A 27,477-nucleotide genomic window follows, 5' to 3' on the forward strand; every position below is an offset into this window, starting at 1 on the left:
TGAATGCAATCTCTTAATACAAAAGTACATCAACAAGTCCGTTCAAAAATGGAATTCAAAAATAATGTACATTTTTCTGTGAATTTTTTGAAAATCCCTTCATATAATATCATCTCAATGCCTTGAATATTCTTTTCTTATTTTCTGCTACTGAATTATATTTTAATCCTTTCTGGTGTGTATTCCCTGTCAACATCCATGACAAAATTTTTATGCCTACAAATACTATATATCATATATAATAGCTATGTGTAATATTATATTCACGATTACCATGGCTATTTCCAAATGACCCTGACATGTTAAAAATTGGCTCCATGAGGGCAAGAATTTTGGCACAGCAGGTTAAGCCAATGCTTGGGATGTGTACATCCCATATCAGAGTGCTAGTTGAAGGCCTGGCTACTCTTCTTTGGATCTGACTTCCTGTTAATGCACCTGAGAAGGCAGGGGATGATAGCCCAAGTACTTGGGTCCCAACCACCCAGGTGGGTGACCCAGATGGAATTCCAGGCTTCTGACTTTGGTGTGGTCCAGTCCTGGATGCTGTGATTATTTATTGAGCAAACCAGCAAATGAAAGATCTCTCTCTCTCTCTTTCTCTCTCTGTCTCTTTCTCTGTCTTTCTCTCTCTCTCTCATCTCTCTCTCTCTCTCATCTCTATCTCTCCCTCCACCTCCCCACTTCCTATCCCTCTCCCCCCCACCACCTTGTGTGTGTGTCATTCTGTCATTCTACCTTTTAAATAAATAAATAAATTTTTAAAAATAATATCTACATAAAGTAATATGAATGAGCTGATGATCCCTTATAATATATTATAAAAAGAATATTTTTATCCTTTTACAGTTATTTTTTATTTATTTGAAGAGCAGAGTGATAAAGAAAGTTAGAGAGACAGAGAAATAAAGATTTTCCTGGTTGACACCCCAAATGGCCACAATGACCTACACTGGGCCAGGCCAAAGCCAGGAGTCAGGAACTCCAACCAAATCTCTCAAATGGGTGGCAGGGACACAAGGACTTGAGCTATCATCCACTGTTTCTCCAAGCACAATAGTAGGGAGCTGAATCAGAATTATAACAGCCGAACCCTGAATCAGTGCTCCTACATGGGGTTCTGGTGTCACGGGCGGAAGTTTAACATGTTGTGTCATGACACTGGCCCCTTTAACAAGAATTTCTTTGTTTTTTCTTTTAATTCAGTCAATTGAAGACCGCACATCAACATCATTGGAATTTTTGAAATAGTTCTGATTTAATACAATCCATATATTTCATCAATGTGAGAAAGAGAGAGAGCGAGAGAGAATCTTCCATGCACTGGTTCACTCCCCAATTGGCAACAACAGTCAGAGCTGGGCGGATCTGAAGCTAGGAGCCAGAGCTTCTTCTGGGTTTCCCACATACTTGCAGGGGCCCAAAGACTTGGGCCACTTTCTACTGCTTTCCCAGGCCATAGCAGAGAGCTGGACCAGAAATGGAACAGCTGGGACTTGAACCCATATGAGATGCCAGCACTGCAGGCAGCAGATTTACTCACTGTGCCATGGCGCCGGCCCCAGAGAAATACCTTTTTTAAAAGTTAATTCATTTAAAAAGCGGAGATGCAGAGAGAGATATGTCTTCCATCCACTGGTTCACTCCCTGAAGGTCCACAACAGCCAAGGCCGAGCCAGGCTGAAGCCAGGAGCCAGGAACTCCATCTGAGTCTCCCACATGGGTGGCAACCCAAGTACTTGAGCAATCATTTGCTGCCCACCCAGGTGTGCTTTAGCTAGATAGGTGTGCTAAGCTAGATAGGAAGCAGAGATGAAACTGAATTCCTGGAACTCCATGGATTTTAGGTGTTCCAATCAGTGACTTGACCAAGTGTGCCACAAGGCCAATTACAATACTTTGCTGCATTTAAATTCCTTCTTTTTGACTGAAATGTATCATTTTGATTGAAAGCTAATCTCAAACTTAAGGATTCATCAGAATTACCTCATGAACTTCTTTTTTTTTTTTTTTCATGCAGAGTGGACAGTAAGAGAGAAAGAGAGAAAGAAAGGTCTTCCCTTTTTGCCGTTGGTTCAGCCTCCAATGGCCGCCACGGCCAGCGTGCTGCAGCCAGCGCACCACGCTGATCCAAAGGCAGGAGCCAGGTGCTTATCCTGGTCTCCCATGGGGTGCAGGGCCCAAGCACTTGGGCCATCCTCCACTGCACTCCCAGGCCACAGCAGAGAGCTGGCCTGGAAGAGGGGCAACCGGGACAGAATCCGGTGCCCCGACCGGGACTAGAACCCTGTGTGCCGGCGCCGCAAGGTGGAGGATTAGCCTATTGAGGCGCTGGCCGAACTTCTTTAAATATAGGTTATTAGGCTCTACCCTCATGATTCCTCATTTTAGTTAGGTGTGAGGTACAATCATGAATTTAGTTTTGTCTCTTTTTTAGAAAGATTTATTTATGTATTTATTTGAAAGGCAAGGTGATAAAAAGGGGCAGGGAGATACAGAGAGAGAGGGAGAAAGAGATCTTCCATCTGCTGGTTCATTCGCAAAATACTTTTAACAGCTGAGAGTAGGCCAAGCCAAAGCTAGGAGCCATGAACTCCAACCAGGTCTCCCACATGGGTGGCAGGGATCCAAGTACATGATGGACATCATCTGCTGTCTCCCAGGCATATTAGCACAAAGCTGGATCTGAAGGGAGGAATAGCTGGGACTCAAACTAGGCACTCCAATAGGGATGCAGTGGTCCCAAGCAGTGGCTTACCCCACTCCACCACAAACTCTGCCTCAAGAATTCAGTTTTCTAACAACTCCTGAAGTGATGCTGATGCTTCCAATCTGAGGATCATAGTTTGAGAATCACTAGTATAGTCAAATGAAAGAATATAGGCTTTAGAACTACTCATACCTGAATTTTAATCTTGTTCCTGTCCAAATCATTTAATTCCTCTGAGATTATCTGAAACTTTGCTATGTTTTGAGGAATACTCTCAAATACAGTGCCTGACAGAAAATAATCCTCTAAAAGATAGTAATTATTATCAGTATTTTACTTTTGGTATAGCCTTAGGTTATTGCAATAAGATAACTTTCAATTTTATTTCTCAATTTTATTTATTCATGTCATAATTAATAATTAATAAAAAAGGTAGAAATCTCTCCCAATATCCTCTTAAACACACAGGAAAGATGAATCTTCAAATTATTTTCATTGACATAAGGATGGGTCTTATCAAATTGTGTCTGCACTCCCCCCATTTCTAGTCAAAGCAATCTGTAACAAGGGATAACATAGGCAAAAAATAAAATATTATGACAGACGTAAGGGCTTCACTTTTCCACATCTGAATCTCCTATATTATATTATTTTGATCTTAATAGTACACTACCAGGGAATCATCAAGCATCTTTATATGGAGAACTACTGTATAGAAGAACTACTAACTACCATAGACCCATTATGTAGTTTATTGTAAAAACTGTTTTGGGGGGCCACAAATGTGGCATAGTGTGTGAACTCACTGCTTGTGATGCTGTCACCCCATATGGATGCTAGTTACTGTGCTGGCTGCTTCACTTCTGATCCAGCTCCCCACTAATGGCCTGGGAAAAGCAGCAGAACATGGTCCACATGTTTGGGCCTCTACTGGCCATGTGGGAGACCAGATGAAGCTCCTGCATTGTGAACACCTGGGCAGTAAACCAGTGGATGGAAGACATCTCACTCTGTCTCTCACTCTCTCTCTCTGCAATTCTAACTTACAAAATAAATAAATATTTAAAAAATGTATTTGCTTTCAAGCTACACCAAAAAACAACAGTAACAGTGGGACATGACGGTAGGGGGTAGGTTAGAAATTTAATCTCTCTTTAAGTTGGCAAAGGATAGAATGGAACCTTCAAAGAAAAGTTTTGATTTGATTATAAAATTATTCCTATATAAATTATAGTATGATCAATGTAATGGATCATTTATTCTGACAGTCATTTTATACAGAAGAATAAAACTACTTCATTTATGTCATAGGGGAGGTATTTTTTTAAGATTTATTTATTTATTTGAAAGGAAGTTACAGAGAGAAAGATATTCCATATGCTGGTTCACTACCCAAATGGCCACAACAGCCACAGCTAGACCAGGCCAAGGTCAGGAGCCAGGGGCCCAAGTAGTTGGGTTTTCATTCGCTGCCCTCCAAGGCGCATTACCAGGAAGCTGGATTGGAAACAGAATATCCATGACTGGAACTGTCACTCTGATATGGGATGCTAGCATAACAAATGACAGCTTAAACCATTGTACCACAATGTGTGCCCCAAACAAGCTATCTTTACCATAAATCAGAAACTGTTCTAAATCCTGTGCATATATTTACTAATTTAATTCACTTAGTATGTGCTTTTATTAGCTCCATTTTATAGATGAGAAACTTGATACAGGGTTACGTAGAAAATAAGTAGCTAAATGGAATTGGGGCCTTCATAGTATAGTTCCAGGGTAAGTGTACTTAATTACGTCATATTACTTCTCTGAAAAGGACTGATCTTGATTTTGGTTTTAATTCCCATAACATGTTATTAGCATCTCTTATACTACTTATCATATCCTGTCTGTTTTGTAATATCCATTTGACCTTTGCAAAATCATGGGTTACATTTGGTTCTGAAATGTGATAATCAAAGTTTTGATCTCTAATATCTTTAACATTGTTACCTTGAGTGGTTCGCTTAGTGTTTCTCTGTCTTAATGTTCTTATTTGCAAAGAGAAGGATTGGTTTGTCATCTCCATTGTCTTTCAGCTCTTAAATTCAGGATCACATGCTCATATAAATATATATTATCCCTTGGCACTTTCTGTGGGCCATATGATTTGTGGGTCCAAATGGCATTAGTGTCGTGTTCCAACTTCCGTGGTAAGATTAGTTCTTTCATGTTTCCATTATTTAAATTTCTTATAGAATTTCTAAATTTATGATACATTCTTTTACATCAGTGCTTCTCCAATTCTTTGATTTTATTATTCAATTTAGTTTAACAAACATTAATGGAACCCCTATTAAATGCAATGAATAAGGAGTAGGGATAAACATTATGGTTTCTGACCTTGATGTGCTGACAAACTATTTAGTAGTTGATTTGAGAAAACCTAATGCTTAGTCTCAAGAAAAGCCTTGTTCTTTTCAAAATATTTACAAGTCTCTTCATTTATGATAAATATTAAATATAAATGTGTTTCCAAAATGTCTCTTTTAACTGTGTTTTGATAGCTGATTACATGTCTGTAAAGATTTAGAAACTAACCTATTAACAAACTAATAAGAAAAAAAGCTGAATTCTGTTGGCTGTTCTGATAGTATAGTATATGTCTTACTTAATATAAAGGGAAAATTCTATTTTAAAAATATTTTAGATTTTAAGAAGAAGATCCATAAATATGTTAAGCACTAACTTATAGTCTTCAAATTATATCTCAATTTCAAGTAATAAAATAAAAATAAAATTTGAAGATATAAATGAGAAAAGATCTACCTATATTTCTGGGTATAAATATATTGTACATATTATACAGTTCATAGAATAAATATATAATAGACAACATATACTATAATATTGAACTTTACTATCATTAACTTATTATGATTGAATAATATATAATATGCATAATATAGTACATAATACTGCATATTTATATATGGTACAATAAAAAGGTTTTAAAATGCTTTGTTTCTAGCCTGAATGCAAAAGTTTTTCTTCATCAAATAAAGTTGACTTCAGTGTTTATTTTTAAATGGTTTATTGACTGATTTGGTTTACTTCGACAGTTTTGAAATTGTATGAAGTAAAAATAATGATTAAAAAAACTTCCCCTCCTCCAGAGGTAGTACCTCTGTTTTACAAATAAGGCAACAGACTTACAGAGTTTTATCTACCCAAAGGTACACAGCTTGTAAATATCAGAGCCAAGATTCAAAATTCGAATGGCTCCAAATGCTGTGCTGTGAACCATTATGCTTAACTGTTGCTCAGATGGTAAAAGAGTGTATCACATGATGTAACATAGCATAGTTGTTACTGTCTAGAAGTAACATAACTTGTAAGAACAGTAAAAACTTCAACTAAAGTATCTTCCCTGCTATTAAACATATTTTTGTTACATAACCAGTACCCAATTCCTTATGGAAAATCCTTCTTTTAAAATGTTTTGGAGATCTATTGTACATCACAGCAATTACAACTTATAATGATGTATTATATATTTGAAAATTGCTAAGAGATTTTAAATGTTTCACTGCAAAAATGAGTATGCTAATAAATTTGATCTAATAATTCTACAATGTATAGGAATATCAAATTATCACACTGTGCCCCACAAATATGCACAACATTTGTGTGTAAATTAAAAAGAAAATAAACAAGTAAATGTGAAAAAATGGTCCTAGAGAAGTAACATTATTATAAATGTATCAGAACACATTTTGTCACATTAAAGCAGTCACAACTGTAATGAAAACCAACATCAAGGAAGGCTAAAGGAAATAGGAAGTTAGTATCAGAGGAAATGAATAGAAAAATCTTTTTTAAATTGGAAAGTATCTGATGCAAACATTATCTGCATCATAATGTTATCATTGACTCGTCCTAACGCAATTCTGATATGAAGTGACCTACTCAGACTGTGTAAAGGTTAATGTTTTCCATGTAATCCTAGATGCTCATATCTTAAACCTAGCTTTAAATCGGTAATAGAAATAGCTATGCATGCAAGTACATCCACACTGATACCCAGTTCCCCCATTTTTGACAAGTCTTCTTACCACTTCTTGAATGTACTAATTTTGAGGAAATTTAATATAATCCAATATCTTTTGGTGCAATGTATTTCTTCAAATGTTCATGTAAAATTAACAAATATTAATGTAACATTAAGCCATATTAAGTATGTTAATATTTGTAAAGCACTGAAAATAGAGCCTAAAAGTATTATTCCTAAATATTAATTATTAAATAAAAGCAAATCTAAGTAATACAGTTAAATTTAGATTTATTTATTATTAGATTAGGTTAGCAATTAAATGTGTGGCCTACAGCACCATATTCCTTGACTTCAGATCCTAATGCCATTACTTTTTGTGTGATCTGGGCCAATTAATTCCTTTCTATAGGTCTGGGTTTTCTCATGTGCATAGTAATAGTACCTATCTCATAAGACTGTTTTAGGGATCAAGCAGGTTAATATATTTAAAACTCTTATAATAATGGCAGACATATAGGAAGAACTCAATAAATGCTTTTTATGATAGAAATCACCATTATATGCATGTACAGTTTATGATCTGACATTTTGTTCATGAAAATGTTGATAGGATAATTGGAATGCCTAAACCTTTTATGAATAGCCATGGTTTCCTTTGTATGTTACATCAGGCTCAATATTTAATGGAGTTTTTTTCACTTTTACTTTTAGCCAGTTACAATTGAAACCGAAGTAATGAGTTTTCCAGCAGAACATGGACCTGAGCTAATGCCTACAACTCAATATTCATCAATGGTGAGTGAATTACATTACTACATTGTGATCATTGAGAAGTTTACTATTGGGAGGAAGAACACATACATTTCACCACTTAAGAAATGTTCCAGAGGGGCTAGTATCATGGCATAATGGGTTAAGTCACCACTTGCCATCCAGAATCCCATAGCAGACTGTCAGTTCAAAGCCAGCTGTTCCACTTATGATCCAGCTTCTTACCAATGCACCTGGAAAAGCAGCAGAAGATGTCCCAAGTAATTTGAGCCCCTACCACCAATGTGTAATGTCTAGATTTAGTTCCTGGATCCTTGCCTCAACATGGCCCAGACCTGGCTGTTGTAGTCTTCGGGGAGTGAAACAGTAGATAGAAGATCTTTCTTCTCTGTGTGTCTGCCTCTCTCTCTCTCTATCCCTCTGCCTTTCAAGTAAATAAATAAATCTTTTAAAAAATGCATTTTCCAAAAAAAAGATATTTTCCACATGTAGCTTAGATTTAAAGACCTAGGTAGAATTTGTTTCCTTACAATAGAATCATGCTAGCATGGAGTATAGTTAAGATGATCTCTGAGGAGTCTTAGAAGAATCATTCAAGATTAATTAATTAATTAATTCAATAATTTGTTAAATAGTTTAAATACTATCCATAGCTATTTGGTCTCTTTATTTATTTCCCAAATAAATATTTACTGATTTTCAACATTTGACCCTTGTTGGATCTTCTTTCTTTGAAACATTCTGTAACACATTTTATGTAACTTATTGTTTTCCAGTTTCTCAGTTCTTGTTCCTTGGCATAATATAAGCAGCCTACATTTCCAACCTCATTTCCAACTCTCTCTCCTAGACTCTACTAACTGTGGCTACACCTAGGTCTGTTAATATTACATATGCTCTCAATCTCTCTGCCTTTCATATTTTTTCTGTGCTTAGATTCCTCTTTTTTGCCTGAACAATTCTTACTTGTTCTTCAACATTCAGCCCAAATGCTTCTTCTCGTGTGAAGTCTTGCCTGACACCCTAAGGTAGAAAGAATCCATTTCTTCTGTATTGTAATGTGGCACTCTGTATATTGTCAAACAACTCATCACAGTGTATTCTCGTCAATCTGTGCTGTTTTTTCTAATCAATATTCACAATTGTGGCAAATGGTATTGCACCTTGAACATAGTAGGGACTTAATGCTTGTTCAATGGATGGATGGATGGGTGGATGGATGGGTGAATGGATGGATGGATGGATGGCCAATGTTGTAAAATAAGTCCAGGCCAGAAAACCATGAGCCAGTATGAATAAGCCAAGGCATTATTTGTTCTAATAGGTTTAAATGCATAGGACAACAAAATTCCAACGCAATACTGATAAAGTGGATTCAGATGCTTTTATTCAGCAACCTCTGTCCTTTCTGTACAAAGAAGGAAACCTCATAGTACAGTCCCAACGAGATAGACTTATACACTCTTCTAGGATACAAATGCACAGGATTCCTACTTCTAACATATTAGAATGTTGCAAAGTAATTAAATTTCTTCAGTCTCCCCTCCCACATTCACAAAGTGAATACCTTGTATTTGCATACTTACTCACTTGCCAAGATCCTTTTGTTGAATGATTTCAAAAAATGTTTATCAAAGAATATATAAGTACAGAAAAGTAAAATTATTTAACTACTCTAATGGGAACAACTTCATGGTTAATATCTAGAAAATCTCACTTCCATTTCCACATAAACTAACATGAACCATAATATTACATATTGAAGAATAATAAATCATTCTGTCAAAACAGTTCAATTTTTAACTAATATTCACATATATTAGCAATCTTCTTATATAATTTATAAAATTAATTGATTAGATAACAAAATGCAGTTGATTATGGTTCCTAGAAATCATACATTGTCAGTGTTGTCAGAAAATATTTGGGGGGGCCGGCGCTGTGATGTAGTGGGTAAAGCTTCCACCTGCAGTGCCGGCATCCCATATGGGCGACGGTTCGAGTCCCGGCTGCTCCACTTCTGATCCAGTTCTCTGCTATGGCCTGGGAAAGCAGTAGAAGATGGCGCAAGACCTTGGGTCCCTGTACCCATGTGGGAGATCCAGAGGAGGCTCCTGGCTCCTGGCTTCAGATCAGCGCAGTTCTGGCCTTTGCAGCCAATTGGGGAGTGAACCAGTAGATGGAAGACCTCTCTCTACCTCTACCTCTACCTCTACCTCTACCTCTACCTCTACCTCTCCTTCTCTCTCTATGTATCCCTCATTTTCAAGTAAATAAATAAATCTTTAAAGAAAATATTTGAAAGGTAGGAAATCCCAAATTCTTCCAGATAATTGGAAGCTATGCATTGGCAAATAGCCACATTGAAAGGAAAAATGTGGCTAAAAAAATTTTAATTTGATTTATTCATATTTAATAGTTGAGTGATTAGGGTCAAAAGGAATGTTAATTAAATTAATGTCTGACTCAAAAAGTGTTACCATCAAAGAGAACCAAGTTGGCCACCTCCCTGCACACACCAAGTTCAAGAGCTGTGGAAGCCAAGTGAGAGACCAGAAGAAACGTACATTGCAATAAACAAGAAAGTGTTGCATGTCACCCCTCTGCCAAGAAACATGACTTGGAAAGATGTCTCCTACTTGGAAGAGGGAGAATCCCATTGCCATGCCCACTGTGATAAATTCTGTGAGACTGAGCACTCATTCCCCAGCCCCAAGGCCTATTCCCAAGGAATAACTAGAGCCTCAAGAGCCAGGTGGACTCTCACACCTATCCTCCAAATACCAACAAAAAGTAAAACTCTAACTCCATAGAAAGAACAGTAGAGAGAACTAAGGTCTATTTCTTGGAGGTCGGAGGTGAGCCCATGGAACTAAGACTCAGCACCAGCAAAAGCCCAGAAGCCTCTAGCCCCAGGATAGTTCTCACAGACTGAGCCTCTAGACTTGCCCTGCACCAAGCAGAGAGCTTTGCTCTGGAGTTGGACTCATTTTGGCATATATCACTGCCAGTCTCTGGTGGGCTCTGCAGACACCCCTGGAGACTGTAAGAGCCTGTGACTGGGATCCAGGTGTGACTACCCTGGGACAACTCTGAGTGGTCAGCGAGATGCCTTGGACAGAAAGCAAGGGGCAATGAGATTATGTATTGGGACTCAGTGCTGAGCTTTACAGCCCAACACTAGACAGATATTAACAGTATCTGTCCCAAGGCAGTGCATCTAAACAGAGTCTCTGGACTTGCCACAATATCTGTGCCTTGGTAAGACAGACTTATTTTGATGTTTATCACTATGTGACTCTTGCAGGCCTGGTGTGCAGTTAGGATTCTCCATGGAATTCCTTACTTCCTGCATCACAGCAGATTACTTTTCTTAGAGTCCCCTGAGTTTTATATCTAGATTTTCAACTAGTTTAATATTTCATTGAGTAATTTTCTTTTTTTTAACTTTTATTTAGTAGATATAAATTTCCAAAGTACAGTTTATGGATTACAATGGCTTTCCCCCCCCCATAACGTCCCTCCCACCCACAACCCTCCCATCTCCCGCTACCTCTCCCATTCTATTCACATCAAGATTCATTTTCGATTATCTTTATATACAGAAGATCAATTTAGTATATATTAAGTAAAGATTTCATCAGTTTGCCCCCACACAGAACACAAAGTGCCAAATACTGTTGGAGCACTAGTCATATCATTAATTCACATTGAACTACACATTAAGGACAGAGATCCTACATGGGGAGTAAGTGCACAGTGACTCCTGTTGTTGACTTAACAAATTGACAGTCTTGTTTAAGGCGTCAGCAATCTCCCCAGGCTCTAGTCATGAGTTGCCAAGGCCATGGAAGCCCCCTGAGCTCACTGACTGATTTTATTTCGACAAGGCCATAATCAAAGTGGAAGTTCTCTCCTCCCTTCAGAGAAAGGTACTTCATTCTTCATTCTTTGGTGGCCTGTTCTTTTCAATGGGATCTCACTCACAGAGTTCTTTCATTTAGGGTTTTTTTGTTTGTTTGTTTGTTTGTTTGTTTTTTTTTGTTAGAGTGTCTTGGCTTTCCATGCCTAAAATACTCTCATGGGCTCTTCAGCCAGATCTGAATGTCTTAAGGGCTGATTCTGAGGCCAGAGTGCTGTTTAAGACAACTGCCATTCTATGAATCTGCTGTGTATCCCACTTCCCATGTTGGATTGTTCGCTTCCTTTTTTATTCTATCAGTTAGTATTAGCAGACACTAGTCTTGTTTGTGTGATCCCTTTGACTCTTAGACCTATCAGAGTGATCAATTGTGACCTGAAATTGATCACTTGGACTAGTGAGATGGCATTGGTACATGCCACCTTGATGGGATTGTATTGGAATCCCCTGGCACATTTCTAACTCCACCACTTGGGGCAAGTCAGCTTGAGCATGTCCCAAATTTTACATCCCCTCCCTCTCTTATTCCCGCTCTTATATTTAACAGAGATCACTTTTCAGTTAACTTTAAACACCTAAGAATAATTGTGTGTTAATTACATAGCTCAACCAATGGTATTAAGTAGAACAAACAAAAATACTAAAAGGGATATAGTATTAAATTGTACATCAACAGTGATGATAAGGGCTGATCAACTCATTGTTTCTCATAGTGTCCATTTCACTTCACCAGGTTTCCTTTTTGATGCTCAGTTAGTTGTCACCAATCAGGGAGAACATATGATATTTGTCCTTTTTGGACTGGCTTATTGCACTCAGCATGATGTTTTCCAGGTTCCTCCATTTTGTTGCAAATGACCAGATTTAACTGTTTTTTACTGCTGCATACTATTCTATAGAGTACATGTCCCATAATTTCTTTATCCAGTTGACTGTTCACGGGCATTTGGGTTGATTCCAGGTCTTAGCTATTGTGAATTGAGCTGCAATAAACATTAAGGTGCAGACAGCTTTTGTGTTTGCCAATTTAATTTCCTTTGGGTAAATTCCAAGGAGTGGGATGGCTGGGTTTTATGGTAGGGTTATATTCAGATTTCTGAGGAATCTCCAGAGTGACTTCCATAGTGGCTTCACCAGTTTGCATTCCCACCAACAGTGGGTTAGTGTCCCTTTTTCCCCACATCCCTTTTTCCGCCAGCATCTGTTGTTGGTAGATTTCTGAATGTGGGCCATTCTCACCGGGGTGAGGTGAAACCTCATTGTGGTTTTGATTTGCATTTCCCTGATTGCTAGTGATCCTGAACATTTTTTCATGTGTCTGTTGGCCATTTGGATTTCCTCTTTCGAAAAATGTCTATTGAGGTCCTTGGCCCATCTCTTAAGTGGGTTGTTTGTTTTGATGTCATGGAGTTTCTTGATCTCTTTGTAGATTCTGGTTATTAATCCTTTATCAGTTGCATAGTTTGCAAATATTTTTTCCCATTCTGTTGGTTGCCTCTTCACTTTCCTGACTGTTTCTTTTGCAGTACAGAAACTTCTCAATTTGATGCAATCCCAATTGTTAATTCTGGCTTTGACTGCCTGGGCCTCCGGGGCCTTTTAAAAGAAGTCTTTGCCTGTGCCTATATCTTGCAGGGTTTCTCCAATGCTCTCTAATAATTTGATGGTGTCAGGTTGTAGGCTTAGATCCTTAATCCATGTTGAGTGGATTTTTGTGTAAGGTGAAAGGTAGGACTCTTGTTTCATGCTTCTGCATGTGCAAATCCAATTTTCCCAGCACCATTTATTGAATAGACTGTCCTTACTCCAGGGATTGGTTTTGGATCCTTGATCAAATATAAGTTGGCTGTAGATGTTTGGATTGATTTCTGGTGTTTCTATTCTGTTCCATTGGTCTATCCATCTGTTTCTGTACCAGTACCATGCTGTTTTGATTATAACTGCCATGTAGTATGTCCTGAAATCTGGTATTGTGATGCTTCTGGCTTTGTTTTTGTTGTGCAAGATTGCTTTAACTATTCGAGGTCTCCTGTACCTCCATATGAATTTCAGCATCATTTTTTCTAGATCTGAGAAGAATGTCTTTGGTATTTTGATTGGTATCGCATTGAATCTATAAATTGCTTTTGGGAGAATGGACATTTTGATGATATTGATTCTTCGAATCCATGAGCATGGAAGATTTTGCCATTTTTTGGTATCCTCTTCTATTTCTTTCTTTAAGGTTTTGTAATTCTCATCGTAGAGATCTATGATATCCTTGGTTAAGTTTATTCCAAGGTATTTGATTGTTTTTGTAGTTATTGTGAATGGGATTGATCTTAGAAGTTCTTTCTCAGCGGTGGCTTTGCCTGTGTATACAAAGGCTGTTTGGCAAAGTAGCATGCTATAAAATCAATGCACAAAAGTCACTGAGTAATTTTCAAAGGTACAAAAGTGACATTCACCTCTATGGCAACAAATAATACAGTTTACAATCTCTCTTATTTTTAATGATATGTTCAAAAAACAAATGATAGTTTATTTTTACCTACTTTTCGTAAACTCTTTTCTAACATTATAACTGGAAGTTTAACTTTTTTTTATTTTTTTGACAGGCAGAGTTAGACAGTGAGAGAGAGACAGACAGAGAGAAAGGTCTTCCTTCCATTGGTTCACTCCCCAAATGGCTGCTATGGCTGGCGCACTGCACTGATCCGTAGCCAGGAGCCAGGTGTCTCCTCCTGGTCTCCCATGTGGGTGCAGGGCCCAAGCAATTGGGCCATCCTCTACTGCCTTCCTGGGCCAAAGTAGAGAGCTGGACTGGAAGAGGAGCAACCAGGACAGAGCTGGCGCCCAATCGGGTCTAGAACCCGGGATGCCGGTGCCTCAGGTGGAGGATTAGTCAAGTGAGCTGCGACGCCAGCCTGGAAGTTTAATTATAACCAGCAAGAAAAGATCAAAATAAATATTTAGTGTATAAGGGGCTGGCGCTGTGGCACAGCAGATTAAAGCCGCAGCCTGCAGTGCTGGCATCCCATATGGGCACTGCTTCAAGTTCCAATTGCTCCATTTCCAATCCAGCTCTCTGCTATGTATAAGCTAGGATTTTGCTGCATTCATAAGCTACATATATTGCCTGATTTCTGCCTTCCAAGTTTGTGAATTGGCATAAATCAATATGATACTTTTAATTACTGGCATTTCCATTAGCAAAGAAAAATCATTACTAGTTGCATCTCAGTGGTTGCTTATGTAATCAATGGTTACTGAGGCTGTAGGAAAAAAATCATACTGTAAACTTTGCAAACTAATATGAAAGTTGATATACATTATTTAATTGATCTGCATAAAATCTTTTTGTTTTCTCATTTAGAGATTTTACATATATGACCTGGGAAAGAAATCCCCAAATACATAAATACAAATACAAATAATGTTCTTGCTACTTATTTTATCTTTGTTTTAATTTATTTGATCACCCATCACTCAATAGCTATATATGGAATTTTTTTCTTTGTGTTGTGTATTGTTTGAAACCATTGATTTTAAAAGGTCAAGGGTAAAAAAAGTCAAGGGTAAACATTTTGGATTTTTTTTGTTACTAGTAACTTACATTTTACATAGAATTATAAAACTTATAACTATGGATTTATACTCAGATAACTTCAGAGCCATGTGGGTGCAGGGGCCCAAGGATTTGGGCCATCTTCTAGTGCTTTCCCAGGCCATCGCAGAGAGTTGGATCAGAAGTGGAGCAGCCGGGATTCGAACCGGTGCCCATATGGGATGCTGGCACTGTAGGCAGTGGCTTTACCCTCTACACCACAGCGCTGGCCCCTAGTTCTAAATTTAAAGACTCACATTCAAACACTTTATGATCAGACTCATGAAAGCATCTATTTATGGTATATTTTGTAAGTATGTAAGTATTCATATTCATTGTTTAAAGACATCATAAGGAAATATAATTCCGATTCAATCATTGAGTAATATTAGATAAATATTTATACTGCTTTTGTCCTTCATACTCATCTCTAAGTTGAATTCAACATTTTAGGAAAAACAGTTTGAATGAAATTATTTTATTTAAAATTAAGTCTCAATGATATTTTTAAAATGAAGGATAAGTATGGTTGAATAATTTTTCAGATTAACACCCTAATAATTTACCATCATGTGCCTGAATGAGATAAACCTCTGATTTAATCTATCAAACATATTATAGAGTTTGAAGATATTGAATGTGTTTTACATAAATGGCAATGGTAGAGTTTAAAAGAATAATACATTGTTTAACATCACTTCCATTTTTATTTATTTCATATTTTATCAGGAAAACAATATAAAATTCCCTTTAAAAGAAGTTTGCATTTGGAATATAGGCAAATATAAGCAAGAAAAAATGCAAATGGATGATGAATTATTGCAAGCTTAGTTTGATCACTTGATCTTTTCCCCTAAATAAACTAGGTATACACATAGTCAGTATCAACCTAAATAAATGGTTAAAAGTAAAAGAAAGGAAACTGAAATTTACTGCATGTTTAATATGAGTCAGATAGTATTCTCATTACAGTCTTCTGAGAGAGAAGTATTATTACAGTAAGAAAATAAGGCTCAAGAGAGTTAATTACTTGGATAACACCATATAGCTCATGATTGGCTGAGGTTGAATTCTAACTCAGGGCTATTTCCAGAATCCAGGCATAAAAGTTATTTGCATAATACCATTTGAAAGCCCCACCCCTACTCATTTTCCTTCACTGGATGCCTTAATGCTTATAATTCTCAAATATCATTATTGAGTCTTGTAAGGAACTGATCAATTTAAAATGTAAAAGAGACTATATTAAATGTGAGGGGAGGTAAATAAATCTACCATTCTCACAAAGTTAACTCCAGAACTTCAAGAAAACAGTACAAAAATTATTTATTATTAATGAAATAAGACATTGGACTATAAAGACATAGGGGGAAAAGGTCATCAGAACAAGACTTTGTTAGAATCAGAAAAGTGTGGGTCAGAATAGCTATGAGAGGAATACCAGGGGGAAAGTGACAATAATCTTTATATTTATTCGCATTTTTTACATTAATGCCTGACTCACCCATTGTACCACCATCTCAAGGGCAGAGGTTGAAACTATTTTTGTGTATCATTGTAAATCCAATGCTTAAAATAGTGTAAAGTATATACTCAATGATCAATAAATAGTTGCTGAATTAGTCTGTTAACAAATATTATCAATGTTACTACCACATAAGTGTATATATCTCAACCCAATGTGCAGCAATATACTTACCAGTCAAGTTTGAGCTTATCAATAACTACTCAATTAAGCACAGTGTCCTAAGCTGTCAACCCTCAACTCTTGTTGAAAATGCTACGTCAGTACAAAAATTTATTATATTTGCTTAAAGACAGTTGAATATCACAGTACGTATAGTTTACTGAAGTTTTATATATATTATTCAGCTAGAAATGTGATGACCATTTAAAAACAGCACTTGATCTATGCTAACAGATACCTAATTCTCATTGGCCATACATGAACTGTCAATGTGGTGCACTGTAACAGACCACAGGTGAAGGAAACACTAGGATGCAAGATGAGTGCTGATTGGGAATAGTTATGAGCGTTAGCCATGTACTTTTCCATAAATGAAATTGTCCTCTAGTAGATAACACTGAAATCTATGTGGATTTATTTGTGATCATTTGGTGTTTTAAAAACACTTTATTGAGACATAATTGACATGTAAAAATCTACATGTGTGTAATGCATACAACTCAGTGCATTTGGGGATAAATATACATCCAGGAAATCGTCACCCCCATAGGAACCACGTACAATCTATTACCTCCCAAAGTTTCCTGCTGCTCCCCTTATTTTTTCAGGTGGGTGATAAGAATACTTAATACCAATCCTCTTAACAAATTTTAAGTACATAATACAATATTGGTAGCTACAGATACTGTGCTGTATATTAAACTGCCAAAACTTACTTATATTGCATTTCTGAAATTTTATACCCTTTGACTATCATTTCCCCATTCCCCCTCCTCCATCCCCTTACAACTACCATTCTACTCTCTGTTGCTTTGAGTTTGACTATTTTAGTTCCCACATACAAGAGAGATCATATAGTATTTGTCTTCTTGTGCCTGGATCATTTCACTTAGCATAATGTTCTTTAAGCTCAGGCTCATCCATGTCATTGCCAAGGACAGGATTTCTTTCTTTTGAAAAATATTTATTTATTTATTTATTTATTTAATTATTTACTTGAGAAAGAGTGCACTCTCACCTACTGGTTCACTCCCCCAAATGCCCACAAGAGCTGGGCTACTCCATCTAAACACAGGATCTGGGCACTCAATTTGGGTCTCCCACATAGGTGGCAGGGACCCAACTACTTGAGCCATCACTTGCCGCCTTCCAGAGTGCACATTAACAAGAAGCTGGAATTGGGAGCAGAGGCAGGCTTTAAACAGAGGCACTCTGATATGGGATGCAGTCATCCAAAGTGTCATTGTAACAGCTGCACCAAACACCTGCCCCCCGGATTTCCTTCTTTCTAAAGACTGAATAACATTCTATTGTATGTTACCACCACATTTTTATTTAGCCATTTGTCTGTCAATAGAAATAAGGGTTGTTCTGAATCATGTTGCAGTTAACATGGGGGGTGCAGGTATCTGTTGAGAGACTTTGATTTTGTTCTGTTGGGTAAATACCCAAAAATAGAATTGCTGGGACATACAGTAGCTCACTTTTAATTTTTTGAGGATCCTCAATGCTGTTGTCTAAATGCCAGTGTACCAAAGTCCCTTTTCTTCACCTCCCCACCAACACTTCATTTGGTATTCTTCATTGAAAAAACAGCTACAAGAAAACATTGAAAATACAGCATTTCGTTTGAAAAATCCAATCCTCATTCATTCTAATGTTCTGAACCATTTCCCTGCTTTTTCCTAGTGGCCACATAGTTTCAAGTCTTACATTTAGGTCTTTAATCCATTTTGATTTCTGTAAATGGTGAGGGATGGGGGTCTAGCTTCATTTTTTCTGCATGTGGATATCCAATGTTCCAGAAACATTTATTGAAAGTACTGTCTTGTCTTGAATATATGTTCATATAACTTTTGTCAAAGACCAGTTGGCTGTAGATGCACGAATTTACTTCTAGGATTTTGTTCCACTTGTCTATTTTGTTCCACTTGTCTATAAGTTTTTAGTTATTCCAGTACAATGCTGATTTTCTTTAAAAATTTATTTCAAATATTTTAACAAACACTAAAATTCTATTTATTTATTTGCTATGATGAAAAGTTTTGAGATATATGTATATATATATGTGTGTAAGTTGTAAAATATTTGATGATAAGTGTGAATACATCTGTCTTTTCAAACCTATAACATTTAAGGTGAAAATATCCAAAGTTCTATTTTCTTATGTATTTTACAAAGAAACATACAATAGATACACTAATAGTATCTATAGTCAGTCTAGTGTGCAACAGAACTTCAGAATTCTTACTCCTATCTAGCTATAATTTACTAGTTGCCAGTCAACATTCCAATATCTCCCTCCCCCTTCCCTCCCCAGCTTCTGGCAACCACTATTATACTTTTATATTCTGAGTAGCACAAGAAATTAAGGCAAATTAGTACAGTCATTCCTGATAACAGAATAGGAGAAGTTCTCAAAGACAAATCAAAAATCAATCTACCATACAACCTAGCAACACCACTTTCTGCATGTATACACACACATACTATATATGTTCATATATATACAAAAGCAGTGTAAAAAGAGACATCTGCACTCCTATGTACAACAGTCGTCACAATAGATATAAAATTGAAACAAACTGTCTATCAACTGATGAAGAGATAAAGAAAATGTGGTTCTTAAACACAATGGAATACTATTCAACCATAAAAAGGATAAATTCTGTCATTTTCAACAACATGGAAGAAACTGAAGGTCATCATGTTAAGTGAAATATGCCAGATATAGAAACAAATTCTAAAGGATCTTATTCACATGTGGAATATAAAAAAATCATGTGGAACATTCAAAATCCTCTCTTTGAGCTTTTAAAATTTAGAGAGTACACAATAACTTCTAAATTTCCAGTGATCTTTGAATTCTGTATCCCTCATTAACTGGGATTGTATCATTGCCCTCAGGGTACAGGATTTGATCAATTTTCCCCTTTAAGTTAAATGTTTTACTCTGTAATGGAGATAGGGAAGATGTATCTAGGTGTATTTGATAAATATTTATTTGAAAGTCAGAGTCACAGAGAGAGAGGCATAGTCAAAAGAGAGAGACATCTTCCTTTCCCCGGTTCACACTCTAAATGGCCATAACAGCCAGAGCTGGACTAGGTGGAAACCAGGAGTGAGAAGTGCCATCCAGGTCTCCCATGTGGGTGTCAGGGACCAAACACTTGGGCCATCTTGTGCTACTTTTCCCGTTCATTAGCAGGGAGCTGAATGGGAAGTGGAGTAGCCAGGACATGAGCTAGCCCTCATATGTAATGCTGGTATCCCAGGTGGTGGCTTTAGCCACTCTGCCACAATGCTGGCCCCATGGTGGACTTTAAAGTAGTCAATGTTCCCTTCCTCCAGGCTATAAGAGGGAGAGAGTTTTCTCTGGTTACCTGATAATCCTCCTAGCAAAAATTTGGTAAATTTCCTTGAGGAAAAGCATACCAAGTTTGTAGGAACATCCTGTGCCTATAGCTCCCAGCAATTTCAGATTATCAGGCTTGTCCATACTGGGTTCTTAGCAATTTAATAATGTTCTCAAGTTTAATCTTCCTGCCGCTTTGTATGATATCTGGTGATATGCACCTCAAGTGAACAGATACTGAGATATGATCTCTCCCTGCAGTCTTCTGTCTCTAAGTTTTGAGTTTACTTTTTGTTCTGAACTATGTTTTCTGATAAATTTAAGAAAATTTGTTAATTTGAAATATGTCCAGAGTTTTCTTGTTGTAATGATGGGAACAATGTTCTTTCCAGCTTTCTACATCTATGTTCTAAAAGTAGAAGTGAATGAACAAATAATAGTTTTACATTTAAAAAAAAAAGAAAATACAGCATTTCACAGTACTCTGAAATACATTTAACAGAAAGGGAAAAATGTCTGCATTTAATAAAAAAAACTCTAAATGAGTCTTACAGCTGTTCAATATAATGAAACATTTCTATTTTATCAGTATCAAGGTTGAAACTGTGTGATTTTTAATAATATGAGACTGCCTATTACTTGGTTTACACTTTAATTCTCGAATTTCAATATGCCTCCAAAATGAGTTGTACTGGTTTGTGAATTCATATTTTTCCCTAAGAACTTGTACATTTTTTCTAATCTTTGATAATGTTCCACCATTTCTAGAAAGTGTATTTTGGCTTTTGTAGAATCTTGTTATAGTTTCCCTATAGCTTTCTAACTGGCCCATTTCTTTGTCTGTAAAAAGTTAATTTATTTAACAAATAATTACATTGTGTTTACTGTATTCCAGACACTGTTATAATCCCTTTACAAATATTTATTCAATAATCTTTCTGATAACTCTGAGAGTAACTGCTTTTAGTATTTATGTTTTATTGCAAGGAAACAAAGGCACAAAGATGCTGTCTAAATTTACATGGATAATTGGAAGCACATCACCTACTTGAATTTAGGCATTCAGATTCCAGATATGTGTTCTTAGTCACTCATTACATTAATTTTTTTTGACAGGCAGAGTGGATAGTGAGAGAGAGAGACAGAGAGAAAGGTCTTCCTTAGCCTTTGGTTCACCCTCCAATGGCCGCCGCGGCTGGCGCGCTGCGGCCGGCGCACCACCTTGATCCGATGGCAGGAGCCAGGTGCTTATCCTGGTCTCCCATGGGGTGCAGGGCCCAAGCACTTGGGCCATCCTCCACTGCACTCCCAGGCCACAGCAGAGAGCTGGCCTGGAAGAGGGGCAACCAGGACAGAATCCGGCGCCCCGACCAGAACTAGAATCTGGTGTGCCGGCGCCGCAAGGAGGAGGATTAGCCTAGTGAGCCGCGGCGCCGGCACTCATTACATTAATGCTGGAAAATATCAAGCTTTGCCTCATAGGGTAGGATGTATAAAATATTGGCAGCTATTGCTATGACTACACATTTTATTTTCCTATTTTTATATTTTCACTAATGTGGCTTTTAATTTAAAAGTCTTAATAACAATTCAGCCTTTTGCAATTGCTGGCTATAAAGAAAGACATTGACAATGGAATGTGAAGTTTCCCAAATAAAGGTGACAGCCAGAGCCCTATATTGAAATATAAGAAGTAATAAGCCAGACAGCATGTTCCAAAAGAGAGATAGAGGGAGGGAGGGAGGGAGGGAGGGAGGGAGAGGGAAAGGGAGAGGGAGAGGGAGAGAGAGAGAGAGAGAGAGACTCCTATGAGAAACAAAACACTTCAGTAGGATGAGGGGCACTTGTTTACAAATATTTATTGAACACCTACTACTTGTAGGCACTAGGATACATTACATAGGGGTACTTCGATCAATAAGATGAAATCTATACCATGAAGGAACTTTTATTCTCATTCAAAGTGATAGACAATAAACATTTACAGTGTAGGTGGTCTGATAGACAAGTGCAGGCTCATATGAGAGTGTAACTCAGGAGTTTTTGTTTGGGGGAATCAGAGGCAAATACCCTGAGGAAGGAATAATATTTAATATGATATCGGAATGGTTGCTATATATTATACAGGTAGAGATTGGTATGAAGTGGGGTTGGGTAGGGATATGGGTGGAAAGAGGTGAGATTAGGGGCCAGCGCCGTGGCTCACTTGGCTAATCCTCTGCCTGCGGTGCTGGCATCCCATATGGGTGCCAGGTTCTAGTCCTGGCTGCTCCTCTTCCAGTCCAGCTCTCTGTTGTGGCCCATGAGGGCAGTGGAGGATGGCCCAAGTGCTTGGGCTCCTGCACCTGCATGGGAGACCGGGAAGAAGCACCTGGCTCCTGGCTTCAGATCAGCACAGTGCCGGCTGTAGCGGCCATTTGGGGGGTGATCCAACGGAAGGAAGACCTTTCTCTCTGTGTCTTTCTTACTGTCTATAACTTTACCCGACAAAAAAAAAAAAAGGTGAGATTAAAGGAGAAGGCTGGAAACAACCAGATTACCAAAAGCCTTCTGTTTCATGTTATAAATAGTGTAGTCTTTATTTTAACAGGAATGGGTTGTCATTGAGGTATTTTAATGAGGGAAATGTCAGAATGCAGTTTAAAAATATCGATGAGTTAAATTTCAAAAACAGAAGAGACTGGGCAACAACAGGGTCAGAGAAAGCAGATGAGGTACATAGTTTATTAATTACTTTGTGATATAGCTTCTGTTGTGTCAAATTATTACCTACCTAGACTTGGCTGATATTCTCTGAAGCCATTTTTTTAGTCATTCAAGTTTTAAAATTAAGGTTAGATTGTTGAGAAAATTTTCCCTTGAGAATTTGATAAATTATTTATGGAGGCTTCCTGTGAAAATGCATGAATATTTAAAGGTTGGCTGTCAATATTTCAGTATGCTACCTTGAAACCTGAGGGAACTATTGGAAACCTTAAAGTATACATGCATAGCACGAGACCCTAGGAATACAGGAGAGAGTAAATGTATGAAATGATTCAATAATGATAACAAAAGGTGTAATATTGAGCTGTATTTGTTCATGTTTAAAGTTGAAGATAACCAAGGCTGAAGTTTCATTTTTATATAGAAGTTGTTTTAGAATACCCTATAGCATCACTTAACTTTATATTTCTGAACATCTGATCCCTGGAAAATGTGAGGGAGATAACTCATTATATTTTGTTTAATGATGTGAGAATTAATATAATGAATTTTAGATAGTTTTCAGTTGTGTTGAGAATTTGGACCAAAGGTAAAAAACTTTACTTAAAATTCCTTTGCATATAATTTACATTTTATTAGTTGTGTTTCTTTGAATAGAGAGATCCCAGCACAATTTCTCCCTTGTAGGAGTTGCGTTTTCCTTTAGGGAAGGATCAAGTAACCCGTAGTTCTGGATATAAACAATAAGGCACTTCCATCTGCCAATATCCTTTCACCCTGGCTTAAATTAAGTTTATTTCCTACCCTAGAAATACATATTCTGTTTTTCAGAATCAAAGAGGAATTTGTTCTGCCCATAGAAGAAAAAGAATATATCTTAGCTTTCTTTGTATGAAAAATTTACCTCTGTTTGCCCAATCCTTGAGCTGAAGTGTGACGTGTGACATATGACAGTTGAAAGCAAGCAAAGGGGGAGTGTTTCATGTTGCCTATGTCTCTAGTATTAACATAGTTTGTCTCGAGGAGTCTCTAGGTCTTCCTGCTTGCAACCCATAATTATGATATCCAGATTGTAGATCAAGAGGACAGATAGAAAATGTGATCCGATTTCCAGAATGCAGTCTGCCACAAAAATCAATAGAGAGGTTGAAACTATTGGAGTACAAAACATTGTTCCACCAAGAGCCGTGACCCTGAATTAAAGAACAACTCAGTTCTTCAAGATGCCTTGAGCAGGTGGTCACTACATTCATTTGATATACATCAAAACCTTCACTCTAGTTCAACTTTGGTGATAAAGTAGGAACTGGGTCTTATTCAGTATTTCAGTGTAAGATCTTAGCTGAAACTTCTTAATGATGGAAAGGAGATGTTATCTCACAATATCAGATAAGGGAAAATGTCCTTTTCTAAATCCCCTGGGAACAATATTGCCACTCCATGGCTATTATGCAGATTAGTCATTTTTGTCAGGCTGGATGTAGTTTAATCTGGTCTAATCAGTGAGACTCATTTGAGTATTGTACATAATGTTACACTGAACTTTAGGTTCCAATTTTGAAATCCATATATCTAAACTTTCAGTTTAGGATCTGAAAACTTAGGACTGCCTCAGAAAAATACCTCAAAAAGTAATCCACTCCGTCTCTCTCGGATACTTGATGATTTTATTTTAATAACATCTAACAATACATAAATTGTTTTAACTTTTATTTAATGAATATAAATTTCCAGTGTACAGCTTATGGATTACAATGGCTTCCCCCTCCCATAACAATACATAAATTTAACAATACATGACATTACGTTAGAGGTCTTCTATTTCTGGGAAGTAGAATGGAACTAGATGTATACTGGAATTATATCATATATATAAAACAAACATTAAAAGAGCTCTGAAGGATGAAGAGAAAGTGACAGACTGACTAGTGACCACAGTACACAAGGAATGACAATTTGGCAAGTTCTCTGGATTTCCTTCTTTTTAAAATTCATTTTAGAGGCAGAGAGAGACAGAGAGAGAGGTCCTGTCTGCTGGATTTGCAATGACTAGGACTGGGCCAAGGCCAAAGCTGGAAGCTGGTAGTTCAATCCACATCTCTCACATGAGTGGTACAGAGCTAACTATTTGATTTTTTTTTATTTGAGAGGTAGAGTTATAGACAGTGAGAGAGAAAGAGAGAGGGTTAACTATTCGAACGCTTATCAGCTGCCTCTCGGAGTACACATTAATAGGAAGCTGACATCAGGAGTGGAGGCAGGCACTCTGACATGGGATGTGGGCGTCCCAAATGCCATCTTTTTTTTTATTTAGTAAATATAAATTTCCAAAGTACAGTTTATGGATTACAATGGCTTCCCCCCCCCCATAATTTCCCTCCCACTCGCACCCCCCATCTCCCACTCCCTCTCCCATTCCATTCACATCAAGATTCATTTTCAATTATCTTTATATACAGAAGATAGATTCATTATATATTAAGTAAAGATTTCATAAGTTTGCACCCACACAGAAACACAAAGTGTAAAATACTGTTTCAGTATTAGTTATAGCATTACTTCACATTGGACAACACATTAAGAACAGATCCCACATGAGAGGTAAGTACACAGTGGCTCCTGATGTTGACTTAACAATTTGACACTCTTGTTTATGGCATCAGTAATCTCCCTAGGCTCAAGTCATGAGTTGCCAAGGCTATGGAAGCCTTTAGGGTTCGCTGACTTCAATCTTATTCCAACAGGGTCATAGTCAAAGTGGAAGTTCTCTCCTCCCTTCAGAGAAAGGTACCTCCTTCTTTGATGGCCCCTTCTTTCCACTGGGATCTCACTCTCAGAGATCTTTCATTTAGGTCTTCTTTTTTTTTCAGAGTGTATTGGCTTTCCATGCCTAAAGTACTCTCATGGGCTCTTCAGCAAATGCCATCTTAACTGCTGCACCAAAAACCCACCCCATGATTACTGTTTTCATTGCATTTCTATATTGCAACTAAGTGGTTTTATATTTGAACATCCTAATATCAGACACAATTTAGCCTTTGCCATTCCTGACTAAATTCATTAAAGATATAGCCTAATCATTTTATTTATGTCATCTATTTTCTTATGGATACATGAAAATGTCATACGCCTTATAAATATGCCAAGGAGCCTAATGCATATGAGAATGTATGTCCCAATCTGAGATTTTGGTTATTTCTATCAGTAATTCACTACTCTGAATTGAACACTATCATTTTCTTTAGCTATTAAGATGAACATAACACTTTTGTGTCTATACGACATAGGGAGTCTATAATACTATAAGTTGGATCGGTTTAGTAATCGCTTTCACCTTGGAAAAAATAGAGTGGGACAGAACAAGAAGCCAAAGCCAAAAGTTGAATGAGAAGATGTTATTGAATGAGAAGGTATCAGTGAAATATACTAGCAGTACTGAAAGGTGGAGAGGAGGTAAACAAGAAATGTGGGGCACCAGAGAAAAGCTTTACTTCATTAACTTGTCACATAGTGGGTAAGAGTATAGTTGTTTTTAATTTTGTAGGAATTGATTAATTCCCTTTTATTTAGTTCCTACTGGTGTAGTTTAGTGAATCTTTTACATTTGTTTTTAATAAAACAAGTGAAAAGCAGAAGTCTCATGTTCTGTAGATTCTGTTTAAGAGGAGTCAAGCAGAACTGATGAAAGTCTCTCAGCAGCAGGGAGCACATCCTGCCCATGGGCTGTATAAGGCTCTTTAAATCGTTTGGTCTGGTCCTGCCATGCCAATCTCAGGTAGGACTCAAAATTCAATAAATCTATAGCAGGCTAAATGTTAGGTTGATAGTTGTGTATGGCCCATGAATGGTGTCAGAAATATCCAAATGGCTCTTGACAGAAAAAAGGTTCCCATGCATGGTAGACAGAAGAATGTGTTAATGACCTATGCTGAGCCTTAAAACTCTCCCAACCTTACTTCTTTGAGATATGATACTATTATAACCAGAAGGCTCAGTGAAAAATTATAATTCAAATAGGCTATTATTAAGTTAATGAAGTTTGTTATTTCCAAAGAGTACATCAGAAAATGTACGGATGTTTAATCCCAGCTCTAACTTTTATCAATTGTGTGACATTCAATATTTTGACTTGAAAAATAATAGTAGCAATGTTTTTCTTTTTCCTTTTTAAAAATATTTATTTATTTATTTACTTATTTATTTATTTGAAAGGCAGAGTTAGAGAGAGGCAGAAGCAGAGTGAGAGAGGTCTTCCATCAGCTGGATCGGGGGTAGAGCAGCTGGGACTCAAACCTGGCAGTGCAGGTGATGCTTTAACTGCTACACCACAGTGTGGGCCCCAGAAATGTATTTCTTAAAGATTTATTTTTATTCATTTGAAAGACATAATGACAGAAAGATAGACGGAGAGAGAAAGGATCCTCCATCTGCTAGTTCACTCCCCAAAAGGCTACAACATCTGGGGTTGGAAAAGGCCAAAGCCAGAAGGCTGAAACTCCATCGAGGTCTCTCATGTAGGTGACAGGGACTCAAGTACTTGGGCCATTTCTGCTGCGTTCCCAGGCACATTAGCAGGGAGCTGGATTGGAAGCAGAGCAACCAGGATTCTAACTGGCACTCCGATATGGGATGCCTGTGTCACAAGCTACAGCTTAACACACTGCACCACAGCTCTGACCTCAAGAGACAGTGTTTTACAGAGTC

At 37.3% G+C, this 27,477-nt stretch overlaps 1 protein-coding gene across 1 annotated transcript in view; it reads left to right on the plus strand.

The window, feature by feature from the left end:
* The window catches only part of LOC133752666 (uncharacterized), a 381,981-nt gene that overhangs the window by 175,135 nt on the left and 179,369 nt on the right, over window positions 1–27,477 (plus strand). Inside the window, exon 8 of the mRNA XM_062183055.1 lies at window positions 7,458–7,541. Within this exon, the coding sequence (XP_062039039.1) occupies window positions 7,458–7,541 (84 nt within the window). The remainder of the gene's footprint in view (window positions 1–7,457; window positions 7,542–27,477) is intronic.

Source organism: Lepus europaeus, chromosome X (genome assembly GCF_033115175.1).
Source record: "Lepus europaeus isolate LE1 chromosome X, mLepTim1.pri, whole genome shotgun sequence".
Lineage (NCBI taxonomy): Eukaryota > Metazoa > Chordata > Mammalia > Lagomorpha > Leporidae > Lepus > Lepus europaeus.